We start from the raw sequence: 21,080 nt of genomic DNA on the forward strand, positions 1-21,080 counted from the left end.
GTGTTGCTAATTTGAGAATATATATGTATACACAGGGGGCCATTTTGACAACTATGCTGGCTACCAGAAATTTCTCAGGTATGTTCATTGAACTCCAGTTTCATAGAGTTTTTATACATGTATTTTGATGTCTGCAATAACTAAGGTGTAATTAGGATTTATTAGTACACAAAGATCTTTGTTATTAAGGAACACATAACATGATCTATCTCACTTTTTTTTTTCCATTGCAGAAATAAGCAAGAGAATTTAAGCTATTTCGGCTAAATAGAATCACTTGTAGCAGACATCAGTGGTGTAATTTTTCAGTAGAATGTGGGTTCCTTCTTTTTACATGTTTAGTACTATCTGTTGAAAGACAGATGGAATTTTCCTGTCTTATTTTGGTGGAGGAAAATCGAAAATAATACATATAATTCCCTATGAGTAAGTATGGTCAAACAACAGTCAAAAAGTCACTTTTCTATATGTGACATCTCATTCTAGAACTATTACATCTTGCATTAAAAAAAAAAAAAAAAAAAAAAAATCCATTCTTTATTGCTTTGCTAAGAAATAAGAAATGCACTAAAATTGGTCCATCTTTTCCCTGTCTTCTGTTGCCTAGTTTGTTATAATGAGATGTTTCCTCTTTATGAAATAATTTTGTAGTGAGTGTACATGGAGATTTAGATCTTCATATTAAATAAATTTTAATAGCAAAAACTAGAATGTGTTTGCTGTTAGTAGAGTTAGAATTGTCCTCAGTAGCAGTATTACTGGAACTATGATGCTATGCTATATTTTACATTTTGCCTTTTAAGATCCTAAGGGCATAGTTAAAAAGAATGCCAAATTTAAAAATTAGTAATATTACATATCCTCCTACTCTGGTGATGTAACTGTTGGAGCGTAACTTAATTTATAGACAAAAACATGATAGTGCTTTGGGCATGTTTTGAATAATAATAAGATCTGAATCATCCAAAATAAATAATCATGAATGCAAAAACAATTTGTTCAATTAGCATAGTACTTGAAATACACGTTCTTTCTTACTTAGGTTTCTATATTTAATATATACATTTAACACAGAAGATTACATTTATGTAAATTTCATTGGGTTAAGGCTTAATGAATTGCCAACATCTTTCAGTTCATTTTCAAGGTGGGAATGCTGTTGGCTGCGTATTTTGTAAAATTTAGTTATTTTTAAATATCAAACAAGTACATCATTTTTCATCACTTTTCATACCTGTCACTGTCTGTACATGTAAGAGTTGGTTCCAACTTTCATGAAGGAAAAATGCTGAAGTCATTTTAAAATGTGATTTTGGCATGAAAAGCAAACAGGGTTTTGGCTTTTTTTTTTCTTGAAGTTTTTCACCTATCATCTCTGTTTTACACCATAACGACCCCATAGTATCTGTTGATGGCATTTTATTTTTCAAGTTGTTTATTCATTGTATTTCATTGCAAAGCATGCTTTTGAAGGTCATTTGTCCATAACAATGTGGTTATAAAAGTGTTTTATTTTCCTTTTTCTTTCTTCCTTTTATGTGGAATGTATATTTCTTGTGAGGTAAGACCCTCAGCACGTGAAAGGAACATCTTTTTTCTCTTCAAAATTGCTGTTTGCCCTAAATCACTTTAATTTCTTCATGTTGTCACAACGCCATTTCTCTTTAGTCTGCTTTCTGGCTTATTAGCACTGCCTTAGGTTTTATTTATAGCTATTGCTTGTAGTTGCAAAAAATCTTTCATTGTGGGCTTAATTTAGAATATGCTAATTGCTTTGCTACTGCAAATTATTTAAATATTTGATTTGTATGCAGTATCTGTGCTTAGAGAAAGATGAATTAAAATATAAAATGAAAATAAAAATAAAAAAAGCATTCCAAGCCAAAAACAACAATTGCAAAGGCAGCTGAGTATGAAATATGTCCTATAACATAAAATACTGCATAATAATCCATACCAGGCACATTTTAAAGGACATGCTGGCAGTGCCATAAACACAATACCTGTAGTTACTGCTTTTGGTGCCTTCATTTTACTGGCTTTTATTTAATTTTTCACATATAACATGTAATGTTGGTTAAGCGTTGAAAGAACTCAGAAGTTTTATGCATAACTGTAGTCAAAGAACCTAGTTTGTTATGAACAGCAGCCTATAAGAGTTAATGTATATTTTCCCATAATTTTATAAACTATAATGGTATAAAACAGGCTTCAAAAGCAATGAACTTCTGGGTTTTTTGGCCATAGGTTGTAGAAGTATCTCTTCCCCTTTGCTTTCCCTAAATGACTTTCTGGAATGCCTGGTTGTATCAGGTCCTTCAAACACACAGGTCCTATCCTATCCCCCCCATATTTTTGTAAGACACTTTATTTTAAATATTAATTCACATGCTTCTGTAAATTAAAAAAAATATATACACTGTTCTTGTTACGTAATGTAGGCAAATTTATTGCTCTTAATTTAGTTGGAAATCACAGCCCTTATGAGAGTTTTAACAGCAGTCTTTGCTGATGTCCATAGTTTATAAAATGCATTTGGAGGGGTGATGTATCCATGAAATTATAAATGGTAATCTGGCTTCATCATCCAGTTCTTTTTTTTCTTTCTTTTTTTTTTTTTTTTTTAATGTAAACAGCAGAGTAATGGACATCAGTTATTTCTGTACAATTTCTGAGGTGGGCTTACATTTTCTGTACCCTGTACAGACCTAAATGAGCACTTAATGCAGATGGAGCCAGTGAGTAAGCCACAAATACACAAATGAACTTCAACTTTAAGACAGATAACTCATTAACTCCAAAATCCTCAACTGGTTGGAGCAACCTCAGTCTAGCAAGTTCCAATTATTTCTTTTTGTTTGGCTGGTTTGGGGTTTATCTTGTTTGGTTTTAATGGAAGAATACCAGTAATGATGAGAGCTCATATAAGGTCTACCTCCCTTTGGTAATGCCAGCTTGTTAGCTGGAGCATTTCTCTTTCAAGAAAGCTTCCTACTTCTGAGTAAAACAGTGTAGATAGAATGGCACTTTCAACCTAAGCTGTGATATACTTTTCAATAGGAAGATTGGACCATAAACACCAATAAAACAAAAACCCACAAGGCTTGTTTTGTAATTTATTATTCTTCAAGAATTGGCAGTGAGTCATCAAGCATTTGCATTTTAATGAATAGTATATTTGAATTTAGTAGGTCTTCCCGCATATTTTTCTGCTGTAATGCTTGCAGGTTCTGGGCTGTGGTGTGTTTTCTTGCACATTAGCCCTCCAAATTGAGTAATTTGGAATAATTTGGCCTGGTTCTTCGTGCTAGTTTAAGTGGTGGGATATAAAGCCTAAGAAAATCATGGCAAGTGAGATTTTGCCCACCACTTACTTTGAAGAACTTTGATCAGTGTGCAACATGATTGAAAAGTGGCAGGCAGGTTTTTCTCATTGGAGGCAAAGCTGCCATTCCTTATTATTAACTCCCAAGAAGCACTCCTCCAAATCAAAACTTCACTAGCAGATTGTTCTTTCATATTTTTGTTCCCTGACCTGTCACACAAGGAGACTGATACTGTCCTGGTGGGAAGTCCCCAACAAACCATGCCCAGAGGTGATGTTTTAAAAATCAGTTCATTTTTCATTAAATGGAATAGGCAGTCATGTACCTCACTGTGCTTTTGAGATACTTTACTGATGTGATATAGGTTATTTCTGTGGCACTCTTATATCAATAACATCATTACGATACCAGCTGCAACTGTTTCCTGTACGCCACCAAGAAAAGTTCCTAACAACTAGGTTTTGTATTTTACGGTTAACCATCAGCTTTAATCAGTGGAAAAAGAGATGTATCTGAGGTATTTGTAGTTTCTTAAACATTATCAACATTTAATTTCCTGTACTCAGAGCAACAAAAGGAGGAAATAGAAATTGAAAATGTATGTGCAGCAGGGAGTCAATGGGGGTTTGCTGCACAGCTGATTGACCTCAGTGGTGACCGTCTGACACTGAAATTACTTGTCTCATTTTACAGCAGCCAAGAGTTTACTGAAAAAGCCGGATGGAGTTAAGGTAGGTTAAACACATGCTTTAAAATACATATTCTTAGTCACCACCTACCTGTAACTTCTGGCAATTCTTAGATTTGAGTATTGTTATTTCTTTTCATGATAAAATGTGATAATAAGTGCTTCTTATTATGTATTTGAAGTCGTGAATGTTAGGTGAAACTTTAAAAAAAAAAAAAAGAAATAAAATAAATATTTGAAAAACAAGCATTTTAATAAGTGGAAAATAGAAAACTGCTGGAGAAAATGTTTTATTGATGTTTCAGTGAAGGATGATTGTGTGACTCAATGTTATTAATTAGCTTATAAATATAAATGATGTTTTGGTGGTGGCCATGTTAGATGGCTAGGTATCAGTGCTTGTCTGCAGCTCTATTGCCTCCATATTTCTCCTTGACTTTTCATTAGATTCCTTGGAAGACCAAAAGTTTTACTGGTAGGCTTGGCTCCACATGAGGTGTATCCTGCCAGATATACTTGCTATATTTGGCAGAACTCGAGGGGTTTAGTATCTCAACAAATCAGCTCATCTTGATGAATAGATCTTGCTAAGAAGGGAACATTTTGGCAGCTTTCATACATGATTTAGAGCTCCTATTCTCATGTCACCAGATCCTGCAGGAGGAGAGATTCTTCACAAATGAGTGTTCTGAATAAATACTTTGAAAAACAGCCAAAAAAAAAATATATATATATATATATATATATCTCACTCAGTAATGAAAAATATTTTATTTATTTTCTCTGAGGACTCCTGAAGACTAAAATAAGTGCTTAAAGCTTTCATTATATGATTCAAAAGAGATCCTTCTGCTCTATGTTTTCTCTCAGGAGTATGTCTTAGATCTGAATTTTAATTTATTATTCAATCTTAACTTTTTATTTTAACAAAACATTGTATGCTTAAACACCAGACTCGTAGTATATTTGTCCCTGTTCTCCCAAATATGTACACTTTTCCTATAAAAACATCTTGGCACTGACAAAATGAAGTGAGTACACTATGATTTCAGTGCTTCTCACTTAGAAGCAGTAGGTATCTTAGCTATATGGAGAAGCACACAATCTGTACTACTCAGTCATTTCTGTGGAAAATCCTTAACATGATTATTGTGGAATATATAGATTTTATGTACTTAACTGAACAGATATTCCTTTATAAATATCGTTCCTCCTACAGGTCTACAATGTATTTGTTATATCTCAATTTTCAATATAATACAGCAAACAATTGTTGCCAAAATTTTGCCTAAATTACACTTGCTGGGATACGATATTTTGGATTTCAGCACGCTATATATCTGCTTTTTGTCTGCATGGTCATGTGGAGCAAAGGGAGTAAATTTACATCGGGGGAAGTCTATTTTGGTCATTTCTTTTATAGTTACTATATTCTCCATAGCATTTTTCCACTTCTTCCTACAGCTTAAGTTTTTTCCTATTAAAAAGAGAAAAAAAATATATACTGTACTCCATGCATTGATACTTTAAATCCAACCAGTCACATTTTCTTCTTTTCCTTTCTCTCTGACTGGTCAATTCAGAAAAGGAAGTCCAGTTCGAGTGTTCAGATGATGGTGAGGATCTTTATCTGACAGATTTTTCCTACGGTGAAACGTTCACACCTAGAAATCAAACAGTTGCATTTAGTTTTGTTAACATACTGCAAGAAGCTGCAAGACTTTACAGTACAATCTTGTGAATTTTAAGCCTGCAGTTGCTATATGAATTGTTCTGCAGTTCTTTCAAGCAAGATTTTTATATTTTTTTTTACCTGGGGACATACAAAACCAAACAAAAAGTAGATGTAACATTGGCCAATGCAGCTGTCCTTGGTAAATAAAAATAGTAACAAAATAGTAATCTTATAACAGCCTTCCATTAATCTTTAAAATCTCTTTGCATTTAAAGCTAATAGTATTACTATCATAAAATGTAACACAAACTACATTGTTGTGCACAATGAAATAGTATTGATTTAACTGAGCAACTATAGATCAGGGTGCCATGCTAAATGCTTAGGAATCAGGAAAACAATTTCACAGTCTGTCCTTACTACAGCCTCCCAACTAACTTCCTTCACGGCTCCAATTTTCATCACAAAGCATCCCAACTGACAGTCAGCCTCTTTTCTTACTCTTCAGCCTTCTCTATAGCCATGTATTCATTTGGCCTCTGCGGTCCCAACAGACCAGCAACTTACTGTACCCTGTTGAATATGGTTTTGAATATGAATTTTGCGATATTCGTGATGATGTGCTGTGATGTCCCTGCCAGCTTCTGCTGCTGCTGTGGGTAGAGGAATGGCAAATGCTCCTCATCCACACCTATAACTGGGAAGCGCAACTCTCCTTGAAAAGCAAGAAGGTTCTGGTCAGGTGTGGACAGGCATGTATTTATATAGGAAAATAGTCGTCTCTTTGGGTGAACAAATATTTTCAGTGACAGAGGATCAGTGGTAACAGTGGCCAAATGAGGATTACTGGAAAAGTGTGCTGAAGATATTTCTAGTAGCCCAAATGCGATGTGCTTTAACTTTTCATTATCGAAGTATAATGTGCAAGCTTAAATCCCAAGATGCAGGTTTTGTTTCTTAAAATATTTTTATAATATTTTGACAAAAGACCTGTAATGATTCTACAGTCATGTCCAGATGTTTGGAGCATTTGTGTGTGTCCAGCCTGCACCATGATCAGACCTAAAAGAATGGCTCTTGACAAGTGGTGTGCTAGTATAAGTTTTCCTTCTTCACAACAAACAGAAGATCACCACTTTGGTATAACTGAGCTTTAGAATAATTGTTTAACATGATTTTTTCCCTTTTAAACCATTTCCCTCTTCTGTTAAAATATATGCAAAATACACAATGTGTGTTAACATACAAGTGAAAAAAAAACACAAGTTATGTGTTCTGTGGGAGAGAGAAAGTATAAGGCTTATTGATGATTTCTCTCTAAGTTTGAAAGTTCAGAATAAATAATATACAGAAGTATATTCTAGTATAAAAGTACAGAAGAAATAATTTTGAATTGCTATCTCTTTCTGCTTTTACTAATGAATGCTATATTCTCATTATGTTACTAAGAAGTTTTGAATATATTTCCTGCAGTTTTCAGCAGTAGCTGTAATGGATATTGTTTATTTTTATAGGACTTTCACCAAGGGAGTATGGACCCAAGCCTGCTCTCCTTACTCAGGCAAAATTGGAATTGGAATTTGATTAACCTGTTTTCATTATGTATTCAACAACAAGCTTTTGTTTGGCATATCACTTTTTTTTTTTTTTTTTTAAGCTACGGGAATAGAACTGTATGAAATCTTGTGAAATATTCATTTCTTTCCTCACATTTTTGCTAATGTGTATCTGTGCCTTTTGTTAGGTGCTTTTTGTTCATAGTTTTTTTGATGACTAGGCTGTCACCAAAATAAGAACTTTCAGTTATATAACTGGATACATGATTTTTCTCCTGGTTTAGAAGATTTAGTATGCCATCAAGCAGCGTTGTATGTATTCTTGATGTTCCATAATTCTGCTATAGAGAACTTCCTTTTACTGAAGTAGCTGGGTGTTTTTTAAGGTTTTTCCTGAGTAAGGAGTTCAGGTTTTGCCAATTTCACAGTCCCATAAATATCTAAGCAAGTTAGTTGGTATATAAAATACTCACTAATATGTATGTCTTCTTGAAATGAAATTATGCACCAAGGTATTTTTTTTCTCCCTGTCTTGAGCTCAGATACCCCTGAAACTTTTGGCTGAAATATCACTGAGTATGTAACAGTGAATAGATGAATGAAACTTATTTGGCAATAACTAAGCTAATTGGGGCCATAAAATAAACACTTGGAACTCAATAATAACTCATTTTCTCTTAATAGGTATTTCTGTAGAAAGATCATTGTTTAAATAAAAAAAAAAAAAGTGTTTCGTGTTCACAGTGCTCTACAGCATGACATTGATCTTAAAGAAAATTATTTTGATCTTATATGGGAGAACGGGTCTATCACAAATATTACTAGATTACATCTAGTATCAAAACATTCCCTGACTTTTTTTTTTTTTTTTAAGTCAGTTAAATATTTATTAGGGTAAGGAAGTTTGCAGTCTGTAATTAAGTAATGCAAACCCTGCTGATGTTTCTAGAACCTAGACATGCCTTCTGTAAGACTTCAGGTTAGCTGCAGGCTTAGTTCCTGCTATACCTCTACCAAAGTAAAATAATCATGAAAAATTGTCAACGATATTAAGTTCAGTAACTTTCCCCAGTGATGCTAACTTCCAAAGGTTTGAATTTCGCAAAACATTGGCACAGACCGAACTTGAAACGCTTCACAGCCTGCACCACTGAGAAGCTGAATACTTCATCCGAGGCTACGGTCATTGGGAAATTTAAATTAAAAGCCAGATGTTTACTGTACAGCTCTATGTACAGCTACTATTCTAGGACTTACTCATTCCTTATGCTTTTTTGTATTTATTACGTAGCACATCTTAATTTTCTAATTGGTTTTAGAAAGGCTTTTCTTTTAGAAGAAAAAATACTTTACAAGCTGACCCCAAAATTGCTAGAGTTCTTCTTTAAATGATGAAGTTATTTAAATTTTTACAAAAATTCAATAATGAAACAATTTTGAACTTCTGTTCGTTTGTTTTGCAAGTATATTATTAAACACTGTGACTAAAAGGTTCAGTAGAAGTTCATTTTTGATCAAAGTCTTTCCAGACTCTATATCTATGCACCCAGTTCTGCATGCTGCTTTGGATTGTTCTTGTTAAATTTAGACATAACTGAAATGTACATGAAAATATTTCCTAATAATTGTTAAAGAAAAATGACATATTTCGGACTAATTTTTACCTATACTTTAATCTTGCTTTCTAGTGCATGTAAAAAGTGGCTTGGTACATGACTTTTAGTATTTCTGTTCCTTTCATACCATGGTATTTATGAAAGCTGAATTTAAAAAATGGATTTAAAGAATCAGACAACTTCAATCTCATTGCTAAACAACTTATTTGAACTAAGAGATTATGTAAGTAAAGGCCAAAAATTTTGTAAAAGTGTGGTACTGTGCAAAGCTTAAGAATTAGTGTGGTGGCCTACATGTAAATTAAGCAGATACGCAGTGATTTGTGTATTAAGATTACAGATGCTGTAGTGTGAAACCTTACACTTTCAGTTCATAGTACTAAACTGAAAGGCTGATACTCAGTTACTGCAGGATTCTTGAAATCACAAAAAAGAAAAAAAAAATCACAGCTGGCAATTGTTCTGTAGTAAGTGACACCAAAAAAGATGAAGGGGCACCAGTCTCTTTCCAGCATCAGTTATATTTATTCAGGTCTGTTCCCAGAAGACAGTAGAACAAATGTGTAGATATTTGAAGAGCTATGAATAACCAAATATTATTCACGCTAGTGATTGGTGATTAGAAACTAAGTACAATTGGGTGCAATTATTTAATACTGTTGCATGACAAGAAATCACAATGGCTATTTAGTACTCTCTTCAAACCCATAATAATTCTTTTTTCTTTTTATATGTGTTTAGCTGCTATTTAAAGGCTTTCTGTTCTTTTAAGTGTCACAGCTGAAGTCATCTATACCTCATACAGAACTTATAGTGCATCTGAAAACCGGTAGCTAGCATGTTTGGAGGAGTTGCAGCTAGCTATCAGATCTATTGTTAGTGTTCTTCCAAGTTCATAAGTTCATCTTTCTGTGATTCTTTATTTCCATATCTATATCTATATATAGATATCTATATCTGTATATAGATGTTCTATACAGAGAGATATAGATACGTTGCCTACCAAGAGTTCTAAGGCCTGTCTGTTTCTATTTTCTGCATACCTACAGATAAACAACAAAACGAACGTGGTAACCAGCCCCAAGGAAAATATTCCTACCCCGGCGCTGGTATACCTGGAATCTTCCTTCTCATGCTATCTTGAAGTTTTTGACTGTCTTCTGTTTGTTCTTCCCTCTTTTTTTTTTTTTTTTTTCATGCTTTTACACTGTTTGCTTTCTAAGAACAGGTTTTTGAAAAAAAACTTTTGTTTGAGTTATGTTTTTTTGTGTGTGAGGAAGACCATTGTTACAGCGTGTTTATTAATAGAAAACATTACGTGGAAGCTGGATGCGGTAGAGTCATAGCATTTGTAACTGTAGTTGGATTTTTTTGCATGCTGTGCCAGAAAGTGAGTAGAATGTGCTTTATGTTGCTCTTAGCTCTTTGCCTGATGATTGTTTGAATCTTTTTAACGCTAACCTTTTGGAGAAAAAAAAAAATCTATTATTTTCTCTGCTTTTGTCTTAGTATGAGTATTGATATCAAGGAGAGCTAACAGGATTATTGTTGGCAACCATAAAATAGACCTTATTCAGATTTTCATTCCATATTTGCTGAGACTCAGCAGGACTTTGCAAGTCTTCCCAAGGATTGAGAGGCATATAGTCCTAAACATTTTCACTACTTCTCTTGCATTAAAGCTGCAGCAGATATTACTCATTAATAAGCTCTGCTAGGCACATATTACTAATCAGTGCCGTTCATGAATGTTTCTGTTGCAATCTTGCTTTTATTAGTATCTCCTATTTCTTAGGCATACATGTGGCTCACAAATATGAATGCCAGTGTGTAAGTACCTAATTTTGTGAGGCATTGTGTCCCATATGCATGCATGCATCACTTAGGAAATGTGGATAATTCTTACACGCATTGGGAGAGATTTTTCATCTTCAATTTTTGGGCCACTGGTACTGAAGCATACATTGCTAAGTAATTTCAAGGACCAGTTAACAGGTAGCAGGTTTCATATATGAGTATATGGTCTGTGTTTCCAGACATAGTCACAAAGGACAATGGTCAGTGCTGAAAGCATGCTGGCTAACTGCCATTTCAATGATTATTTAATCTGTTTTATTATTAGTTTCCCCAAATCCTTTAAAAAAAGATAAAATACACTTTTAAAAGATCTCTTTCACTTATCCTGTGCAGCTCTGCCTGGGCATCAATTGGTAACAATCTGCACATTCCTAAACACAGTAGTGTTTGTAGGTACTTAGCTTATCCTTTATCAATCCATCTGTACTTTTATAGACCATTGTTGTGTTAATACTAATACAAGCAAACATGCTTAAAGAAAAGAGGTCATTCCTGGCCTTCTTGTCTGGCCTGGCAAAGCCTTTAGTGTGACCTTGTGAAAAAGAGAGCCTCTGCAGGTCTCCGGAGCTTCAAAGCCCTGTATACATTGGTCATGAATAAGGTCTTTGCATGCTGCTGCATTAGGTGAGATGGTCTTTTTTTGCTGGCTTGCTGTTGAGGAAATATTTATTAGAGGCATCCAGTTTCATCCTCTGGCAATAGTTAACATTTGTTCTAGCTCTTGTCACTGTTCAGCATTTGTGAGCTGGCTCTTCTTGCACTCCCTCACACTAATGAGAATGTATTTACCAATGAGAACTCTTTCTCTTATTTTGTTCTTGCTCAGGAGCCCCAAACTACAGTAATCCACAACCCTGATGGAAATAAGGTATTCAGAAAGAATCAACTCCATCTTGCCTTTCCAAACCACACATTTCATCCACTATTCCACAACAGAGTAGGGCCGTTTCAGGAATTTATGGAGCAAAATCTCATTTCTGCGTTTGTTACACCTGGCGTCTCTTGAGCCTGTTTCATCTGTGTTCATCTGCTGCATGTGCTCTGCTGGTTGCTGTGCGTCTCAAACTCTTGGGGGAGTTGGCAGCAATTGGCAGAGCTCAGTACCCCATGCAACCAGTCTCAGGGAGCATTGTGTACTAATTGTTCCAGCCAAAAATTCTCCATTTTAAGTTAAAAAAAAAAAAAAAAAAAAAAAAAAAAGAATGCTGTTGTCAGAGTGTGGTGATGTTATAATGAGTTTTATGTGCAGTTGTCACCTTAGATAAAGACATAATTTCAGTTTATCCCATCTGCTGTTTCTCAGCATGTTTATATACCATGTTTTGCACAGGACTTTGGTTTTCTTCCATAACATCATTGAGCAGTTTCAAAAAAATTAACATTTCAAGTGATCAAGAGGTCTTTTTATTTTTATACATTTTCTTCATGCTGTTTTCCTTTTCTTGCGTATTGTGGTGTTTGTGTTTGGCAGCTGGTTCCTAAAACATGTTTTGTTTGTTTGTTTGTTTTTTCATGCATGGACTTGAAAAGGGACAGGAAATATCATTTCCATATAACACGTGTTCCTAGGTTTCCTGCAAAGAATTTACTCTTCAACAAAAATTTCCCCGTTTACAGTGCTGACATTTGTCATTTCATTCATCTAGTCTAACTACTTGTGATTATTTTATGGGAGAAGGATTGAATCTGAGTGAAAAAATAACGCATGCAGGCATTTCTGAAGCATGAACATGCTGATGGTGTGTATTGTGCTTGTGTTCTCCATTCCTTTATGTACCTCTGTAGAACTTCGAGCTCTTATTTTCATGTTACTACTTTTTCAGCTCCCCAAGTTTTAACTCAAAGGCAACAAACAGCCTGTTTGGAAATGCTAATCTAAGCTTTGTTGCTAAAGTCCACTAAAGACCAAAAAAAATAAACCACAGATACAATATTGGCATGACTACATCTACTTGACTGTAATATATAATCATAGCAATTAAAATGCTCAATGTCCCAAAAGGTCACAGCAGACAAGCAAATCACTTAATGCGGAGAGTTACTCCTAAATTTGTCTGAAAAACTGATCGTTATAGTATGGCAACTGGAGTGGATGCTTCAATATTACAGGCTACATCTGCTGTGTGAGCTTGTGCATGGTGTTTACAACTTGTTTTCATGTGGGGTTTTTGTTTACTTTTAAGTACCTAATACTTGAAGTGAAAGAGCATGATACATCTGTGTAGAGTGAAACATCTAACACCCGCCAGTACCAGAAAAGCATGGTGACTTGTTTGGTTTTGTTTGTGTGAGAGTTGATTCATGTAGTTTTATTTATGGATGCACATGTGTTTTGTTTTTTAAGGTCCAAGTAACGCATTAACTGTTTGAACATTCTTTTGACTCAGCCTTATGAGGAGATGGTAAATAAAGGGCACTGTCAAATTTAGATTTTATTATTTAATTGTAAAATCCTTTTAAAAGTTAAATACAATACCACCTCCAGGTTCCATCCCTCAGTAAAAATTAGCCCAATTAGTCCCTTTGCTATTGAGCTGAGAGTTAAAGACAAAAAATACTGATCTTTTCAAAAAAAATACACAGATAAAAAAAAATCAAGGTTAAAAGCTAGCAGGCTTTCAAAAAAAATTTACTTATTAGATTTGACAGTGCCCTGTTGAATTTTCCTGTAATATTTCATGTTTCTGGTAATTTATGAAAGAGTGAGATGCAGTATTCTTGCCATTTTAACCGTGCGGTGGTTTTAAGTATAAACTTTCTGATAGACAAGTCATTCCTCTGGATGGTTGCTTGAGGAATACTGCTACAAAGATACCTCAGTTTGTCGAAGTTGTTATAAACTTACCCATTCACTGTTTGCTTTGATTTTTTTTTAATCACAAAAGCAACAGAAAAATGATAGAAATTTATCCAAATTCCTAAAATCACTGGGAAACTTAATTTTAATGCATACTGTGTAAGAGAGTGGAGAAACAATTGAGAATTGCAGAGTGAAGAAATCTGCATATTTAAAAATTGGACTGGAATGACTTTACACAGTTGGTTAATCACTGGTTAATCAGTTAAAATGGCAAGCTCTCCTCCTACTTGGCTGAGGTAATTCATATAACATTTCAGATGGACTTTGTACAGTTGGATGATTAAGAAAAATGTTGCCTTTACATTCCTGTGAAGTAAATGCATTAGACAGCAGGAAATGTATTTATGTTCCCTTTTGTAGTGAGCGGCAATGTTTGGCATCAGTTTCAGGTTGGAAATGTCTCAACTGGTTTGTGACCATTTGTTTGTGAATTACATCCCACCCTGCTTCAAGGCTTTGCATGATACCTGTAACTAACTGTAATTTTCAAAGGCACGCAAGTAAGACTTGGCTTGTTTTATACATTCTGCTTATATTTATTTCTCAACAGGAATCAACAGAGAGTTCCAATACAACCATTGAAGATGAAGATGTGAAAGGTATGATTTTCAGCTTGAAACATTTGGAGAAGCAATAACATGAGTTTATGTGAAAGTATCTCAATAGGTCATTAAACACAAAAACTCCTAACTAATCATAAGAGAGACTATTTTCCTTTTATAAATGAAATGATTTTTACAGTCTTCTGTACTATTTTTGACATATTTCCGACTTACCATTGGGTTTTTAGTTCCTAAGATGTTGTTTATCAGAATGTTTTGGAATGAAGAACATGAAATTACTGCTTATTAGCTAAGATACTAATTCCAGTAATAATAGTAGTAGTGTAAAAATGCACCAGCACTTCCTGAGTTTGTGTACTTTTTGCATACTTTTTTTTTTTTTTGGAGGTCAGCATTTTAATTTTTATTCTGTTCAGATGCCAGTGTTTTTTTATGTTTCTAGTTTGTTCTGGCCATACAGTTATTTTAGCCTTTTGTTCTTCAAAATCTAAAATCAACAACTTTTTCTATATAATTAATTATAATAATAATCTGTAAATTCACAGATACTGGTTTTGTTTCTTATTTTTTCCCTCTAAATATTATACTGTGATGTTACTCATACTTATTTTAACAACATTTTCTTTTGAAGCTGGGTATTGGGTTTGTGTGTCACTGGTTCACAGAAATGGTCATCTTTCAGCCCTAAAGAAAAATGGTATATGTAAAAGTGAAATGCAAGTCAAAGATGACAGTAAAAATAAAATATAGAGGATGGAAAAGAGAATTATTGGATAATCATTATATTATGTGCATTCCTTGATTTTGTTAGTAGTATAATTCCTGTAGGAGTCTTAGAATGCTACACCTTAAAACACAGGCTTGAATCTGCTAAAGAGCCTCATTGGCCTCAGACAAGTATGGGAGCATTTAAGAATTTAGAAGACGTTCAATCATGAAGTAGTTAAAATTGTATCAAAACCATCTGGTGCTCAGTTTTTGGTTGGCAGAACAGGTCTTATCCATGTTTGATAAATAAATACCGGTATTGCCAGGGTAATAAATTGATAGTGTACTGTTTTAGAACTACGTGACAGTTGCTAATCAAAAGTTAAACAAGGAATACAAGAGAGGATAATTTCTTTAGTAAGGCACACCACTGTCTGAGCAACAGTTCAGATGAGCATCTTTTACCTGGCAATATTGTGCATGTTTCCTGTTCTAAGCAAAGAATTTCTGCGGTTATTCAGGAAATGGCACATTTACACAGTTTCTAAAAGCAAACAAATTCTGATTCCACTCCTTTTGTGTGCTATCAGATAATATCCAGTGTTCATGTAGCATATATTTTATTATGCTCAGCATATTCTTACTTTTCAAATATTATCATTGCAGAAGAATCAATAACAGAAAAAATAATTTTAAGAACTCATGTGATCTTGAGGAGATGTAAGTCCATATTCTGTTCCTGCAAATGTAGTGTAGCAAGGGGTCAGGAATGGCAACGTGATTATAAATGCTAATCCTTTCCTTATGACCCATAATGGAAGAGCAAAATAAATGCAAGGATCATATCCCCTGGGCAAAACTTACTCTGCTATCCAAAATTTAATTATGTGTTTACTAACTAATTGCCTTTTCTTTCTGATACACGCTTAAAAGGGTGACATTTCATGTATCCTTATTGATCCCTTAGTTATATTCCACTATTAGTATAAGGAAACTAATGTTGGCAGAGGAATAAGTTCATATTCTGTACAAACCTGTGGCTTAGACTCGTTTTATATTAGGGAGGGTTTCTGCACAAATATAAGACCAACAAACAAACCTATGAATATTAATTGGAGAAACAGGAAAGGGCAACCTTTCTAGGTAACAGTGTGTGTGGTACAGAATGTTTATAAGCTTTTTTATTTTCAGCATTGTCATGACCTTTGCAAATCCTGATGTACCATTTTATGGATTGGTTATATACAATATGTAGTTTATACTTATTTTATTGACACATAATTATCTTTGTTATGTCAGTGGTTCATTTGTATTGGCAATACCTCTGTAAAAATGAACCAAGTGACCCTGAACACCACTTATCCAAAATATAGCAGATAACATTTGCATTGGGAAAAAAAAGGGGGGGGGGGGGGGGGGAGAAAGAAAGAGGCACAACAAAATACCATGTTGTATGTCTGTTTTTGAAGTACTTGAAACTTTGAAAATGAAGTTTATTTGGTGTTAGTTTTACTGGTATTTCACATCCTGAAGTCTGTTCTGATAAATTTCTTGCTTTCTGAACTTTTATAGTCGTAATGGTCACAGAATGGTTGAGGTTAGATGGGGCCTCTGGAGGCCATGTGGTCTAACCCCCCTGCTTACAAAGACCATGTCCAGGTGGCTTTTGAAGATCTCCAAGGAGATCACTGCAACCTCTCTGGGCAACCTGTGCCAGTGCTCTGTCACCCACACAGTGCAGAAGCATTTCCTGAAGGTCAGAGGGGACCTCCTTTGTTTCAGTTTGTGCCCCTTGCATCTTGTCCTGTCAGTGGGCACCACTGAAAAGGGCCTGGCTCAGTCTTCTGTGTCCTCCCTTCAGCTCTTGGAATTCATTGGTAAGATCCCCCCTAGGCCTTCTCTTCTTCAGTCTGAGCAGTCCCAGCTCTCTCAGCCTTTCCACTTATAAGCAGGGAAAAATCCTTGGAGTTTAGCAAAAATTTGGAATTGCTCTGTGAAACTGTAGTCTCCTGGTGTAGAGGCAGTCAAGGAGTACAGCATGAAGCACTGTGTTGAAAATGAGGGCTTTGTTATGCTGTATGTGAGATTTATTGGTCCCTTACATCATGGCAGCTTAGCGCAGTCTTGCATGGGAGAGCAGAGCAAGGCCGTGGCAGCCCTGTGTCTTGTTTCTGCTGCTACTCTTAGCACCGCTTCTGGAAAGGCTGAGGAGCTCACCTGGTGTGTGGGTTAATATCTGCAGTGCTCAGTACTGCAATGAATTTCTCTCCTCTTACACAGTTGGCGTTGGCGTCCCAGTGGTGGAGGATTTTTACCCACTGCTCGTAGCAATGCAGCTGTAAAGTGTGACTTACCTTACCTTACTGTATAAGCTGGATTTAGCTCTAATTAAGTCACTGATGTTGCCTTTTTGTTCTCAGAGTTTTAGTGAATCATTTTGCCTCCACTTGAACAAAGGCTTGGGCACATTAGCAGCCAATACCCACTCATTTTAAATAACAGCCTAGTGATAGCAGTTTGAGTTAATGCAAAGTAACGGCTTGGAGAACAATTACAGGTATCTGCAGCTGATGCAGAGGATAATACAGTGTAATTTACCTTTATTCATAAGACTCTATATTTCTTTCTTCCAACCACCATGTGTAGTTTAGCAACTAACTTCGTTAAATGAATAATTTAATTATAGGGCCTCTTCTTGGTGATACAACTTGATGTTGTAACCATAGAATTTTTATCTATAAAATTTTGTTTGAAGCTTACCATGCAGAATTATGTCTGAGCAATACAATTAAAAGAAAAACAACAATGAAAATATTTTGCCCAATTCTTCTACTTGATCCTGTAATATCACAGTTAAAAACAGATTGGATGGCTATGATATACTTTATTTCCAAAATAGGGAAAAAAAAAAAAAAAAAAAGGATCTTCTAGTAATCACAGGTCTGAGAGACAAGATAATTGGATGTGTCCTTTTCTTTTCTGCATCTTAGTGAGAGATGTAAAATGAGGTAAAGAAGCTTTCTGTTGTTTATAGTTTCCTAACCCATTACTGTATAGTAGTGACACAAAGGGCATGAAACAGATGAGCCAGTAAGAAGATTTGAGGCTGTACTCCAGAATGTTGCGTTGTGCATTTTCTGGAGACTGCAGGAGGAGGAGCCACATGTTACCATGCTTGCAAAAGGGGAGGCAGAGTAGTGTGCTGTTGCTCTTCACATGGTTTGGCAGTAAGGTGGGATGCTTTCTCCTCACCAAGAATGACAGCTTGATCTGTAACATCTGAGATGATCGCAGTCACTTCATGCAATGATGCAGCTCTTTCAGCATCAAATCCATGGCATGAAGCTTGGCAGTACCGCTACCCTGTTCACCAGACACTGGGAGCTTGATTTATTCCACCTTACAGGGATTTCATTGTCCATTTATTTAAAAGACAAATATAATCTTCCTGTCATTAACTGCTTGCATGCTTGCTTGTTTTTCACTTTTGGGTGTTCTCTCACACTTCTAATCTTTCCAGCTGAGGTTGCTTTTCATAATGTTTTATTAGGAGTACCCCAAGAGTCCTTCTAGAGTGATTCAGGGAATAGGCAGTCTTGAAATCCTGACAGCTATAAGCTCAAACCTTATGTTTAGTAGGGCACTGAGAAAAGACATTGTTCTCCTACACCAAAATTGACTTATGTACATAGGTTTTCTTGGACATCAGTGGAAAAGACTGCAGCTGGAGATAAGACACTGATAGGGATGAATGGATCTCAGAAGTAGGAGAGGGAATTCCCAGATTAGTGACTGTCTGGCTCCTTACACAGATGTTCGAGATGATACTTGTCACCAAATTTGAGATCTAGAAGGAATGTTCCTCACCCTAGGTGACAAAGGATCTTAAAAAATCTGTTTGCTTTTCTCTGCAGCGTGGTGTACAAGTACTTCCTGCAAAGGAGAAAGGTAATTGGGGGTGCCATTCTGTAACTGAAAAGTAAAATTAGCATGTTCTATGGCATTACAGTATGACCTACACCTTGCAGAGAATGGCTTTTTTTTATTAGGGTGTATTCCTCCTCCTGTTACTCTAATGTTGTGCACAGGCTGCACACACAGGTGCAAGGTTCCTCCCTTTGTGTGTGTTACCAGTCCACACGCATTTAAAACATTCAGCTCTGTATCAAGTGATTTTCTTATTTTTTTATTGACATGACTCTTTAAAAGCAGCATTAAAATTGTGTGAATCACATGAGTCTGTGTGGCATAGATTATGTCCAGGACAGTCATGTTTTTCTGTGCCCTGTGGGAGTGTGTGTGCATATGTATGCCCATACAAATATTATAAATGTTACAATTAAATAAGAAAGGTATCAAATTAAACAAAAATAAATAAATAAGCATTCTAAATCAGCTATCACAAATTTATCTTTAGGAACAGATTCCTACCTCTCACATCTTTCAGGGAAAGTATACAGTATTCTCTCAAGTCAGGATCTCACCCTATTTTTACATTTGAAGGCAGGTATATTTATTTTGAAGACAGTGAAATCAGTCTGGTTTTTCATGTTATGTTTCACACTGAAAATTACTTTCAAAACAGCATTGAGAATCTTCATGTCTGTACATTTTTTTATTTTTATTTTTTACTTACATATGTATTTACATCTTTTAGAAACAGAACATATTTCTTTCACTAGAAACATTACTTGGCAAGCAATGGTGAGTTTTAATAATTCAAGGAATAAGCTAATTCTAGAATTCGAGTCTGAAGTTACCTGAAACCATAGTTCAGATTCCTTGCTCACGTAAATTTCAGACATCAGCCACTGATCGCATGCTTTATATGTGTGACAGTGATCACCCCTAAAGATAAGGGTAGGAGCAGACAGAAAAAGCGTATGGAAAAATGAACTGTAATCAATGCCTTCTTCCAGGATTCTTCTCCTTCCTGTACTAATGAAATTGGAACTCTTTGGCAGCAACATAAGATTGATATGTTTTTTTTCAGTCACACGGTAAAATACCGTCGTTATTTTTGCCAGCAACACACACAAACTTTTGCAAAGATGAGTTGTTTAATTTATCATGGTCAGGAAGTCTAGACTTCTCGTGGTATTATTTTGCCCCTGGAAATGAATTAATGAAAATACCAGTAGGATTGATGATTCCCAATGGGCAGAATTGCTGAGCTGTAGGGCACTTTGCAGATCAGATAAATTCTGGCTAAACTGTGCTGCTTAATACATCTGTAAGGTACACAGCTTAAAAAATTAACCATGTAGGAGGTACATATTTTCATATATTTTGCTAATTTATTTCATTTTACAGCTTTTGTTTTTGTGTTTGTATTTTATTTTTTTTTAACCATAGAAAGAAACCAATGTAAACTGTTTAGAACATGCTTTCATGAGGCAAAACCTTTAAAATTCTAAGAAAGGTTGTTTGTTTTTTCTTAAGCTTTTTTGAAATCCTGTATATGTCAGTACTGGACAGAGGGCTAAAGCTGCGCTGGCATCTGAACAGAGTCATTTATGGCTACGACCTTTACTACTGTTCATTGACACCCACGCTTCCTCCCAAAAGTACATCACTGACATTGTGTGCTCGAAGATTTTGTTGCCTGTAATTATATTATCACAGTTTTTATTTTGGCCTTCTCTTTCTCTTCCTTTACATCTGCGTGACCCTCATACAGCTCTCACAAAGGAGGGTGACATGGAGAGGCTATGTTCCACCCACCACTCCTCCTCTTCCATTGCTTCTTCATCTCAGTGGTCACCATCCTTGCCATGGCCCAGCGGCCGCTCCTGCTGCCAGTGTCTGCTGAGGATTCTGATCATACTCTACCTCTTCATCTTTGTTTGTTCATATGTTGTGTTTCTTTCCATCAATTCAGCGGGCAAGTCCACGAAAAACGCAAACTCACAGAGTCATTCGCTTGAGTCTGAGCTCTCCCACTCCACTCCTTCCTCTGTACTGTGTAAGTTGAGACTCATCTGCTCAGATGATCTGTTTTGTCTCACCTTCTTTTCCCTCCTCATCATCTAAGAGTAGCACAAAAAATGACAGGTTTTTTTGTGATGTCTGATCTGAGAATGACACTTTTTTATGAAAGTGTCAGGGTGTCAGTCTTTTTTTTTTTTTTAACCTTTTCATTTCTTGGCCAGGTTTTATTATTTGTAAAAAAGAAAAATAAAATAAAGATATATATAAAAAACATCAGTGATAACAGCAGTATAAATAGGT

At 35.4% G+C, this 21,080-nt stretch overlaps 1 protein-coding gene across 25 annotated transcripts in view; it reads left to right on the forward strand.

Moving 5' to 3' along the window:
* Positions 1 to 21,080, forward strand: part of CAMK2D (calcium/calmodulin dependent protein kinase II delta) — a gene marked incomplete at its 3' end in the record, with an annotated part of 166,947 nt that overhangs the window by 124,988 nt on the left and 20,879 nt on the right. For 3 of the 25 annotated variants that reach the window (XM_082759645.1, XM_082759649.1, XM_082759631.1), the window contains exons 12-18: positions 36 to 78; positions 4,020 to 4,057; positions 5,598 to 5,630; positions 9,911 to 9,970; positions 11,545 to 11,586; positions 14,129 to 14,177; positions 20,731 to 20,814. In XM_082759645.1, coding sequence (XP_082615771.1) covers positions 36 to 78; positions 4,020 to 4,057; positions 5,598 to 5,630; positions 9,911 to 9,970; positions 11,545 to 11,586; positions 14,129 to 14,177; positions 20,731 to 20,814 — 349 coding nt within the window. The remainder of the gene's footprint in view (positions 1 to 35; positions 79 to 4,019; positions 4,058 to 5,597; positions 5,631 to 9,910; positions 9,971 to 11,544; positions 11,587 to 14,128; positions 14,178 to 20,730; positions 20,815 to 21,080) is intronic. The other 22 variants (XM_082759646.1, XM_082759633.1, XM_082759647.1 and 19 more) reach the window with 19 other exon arrangements.

This window comes from Aythya marila, assembly GCF_965140915.1.
Source record: "Aythya marila genome assembly, chromosome: 4".
In the NCBI taxonomy this organism is placed as follows: domain Eukaryota; kingdom Metazoa; phylum Chordata; class Aves; order Anseriformes; family Anatidae; genus Aythya; species Aythya marila.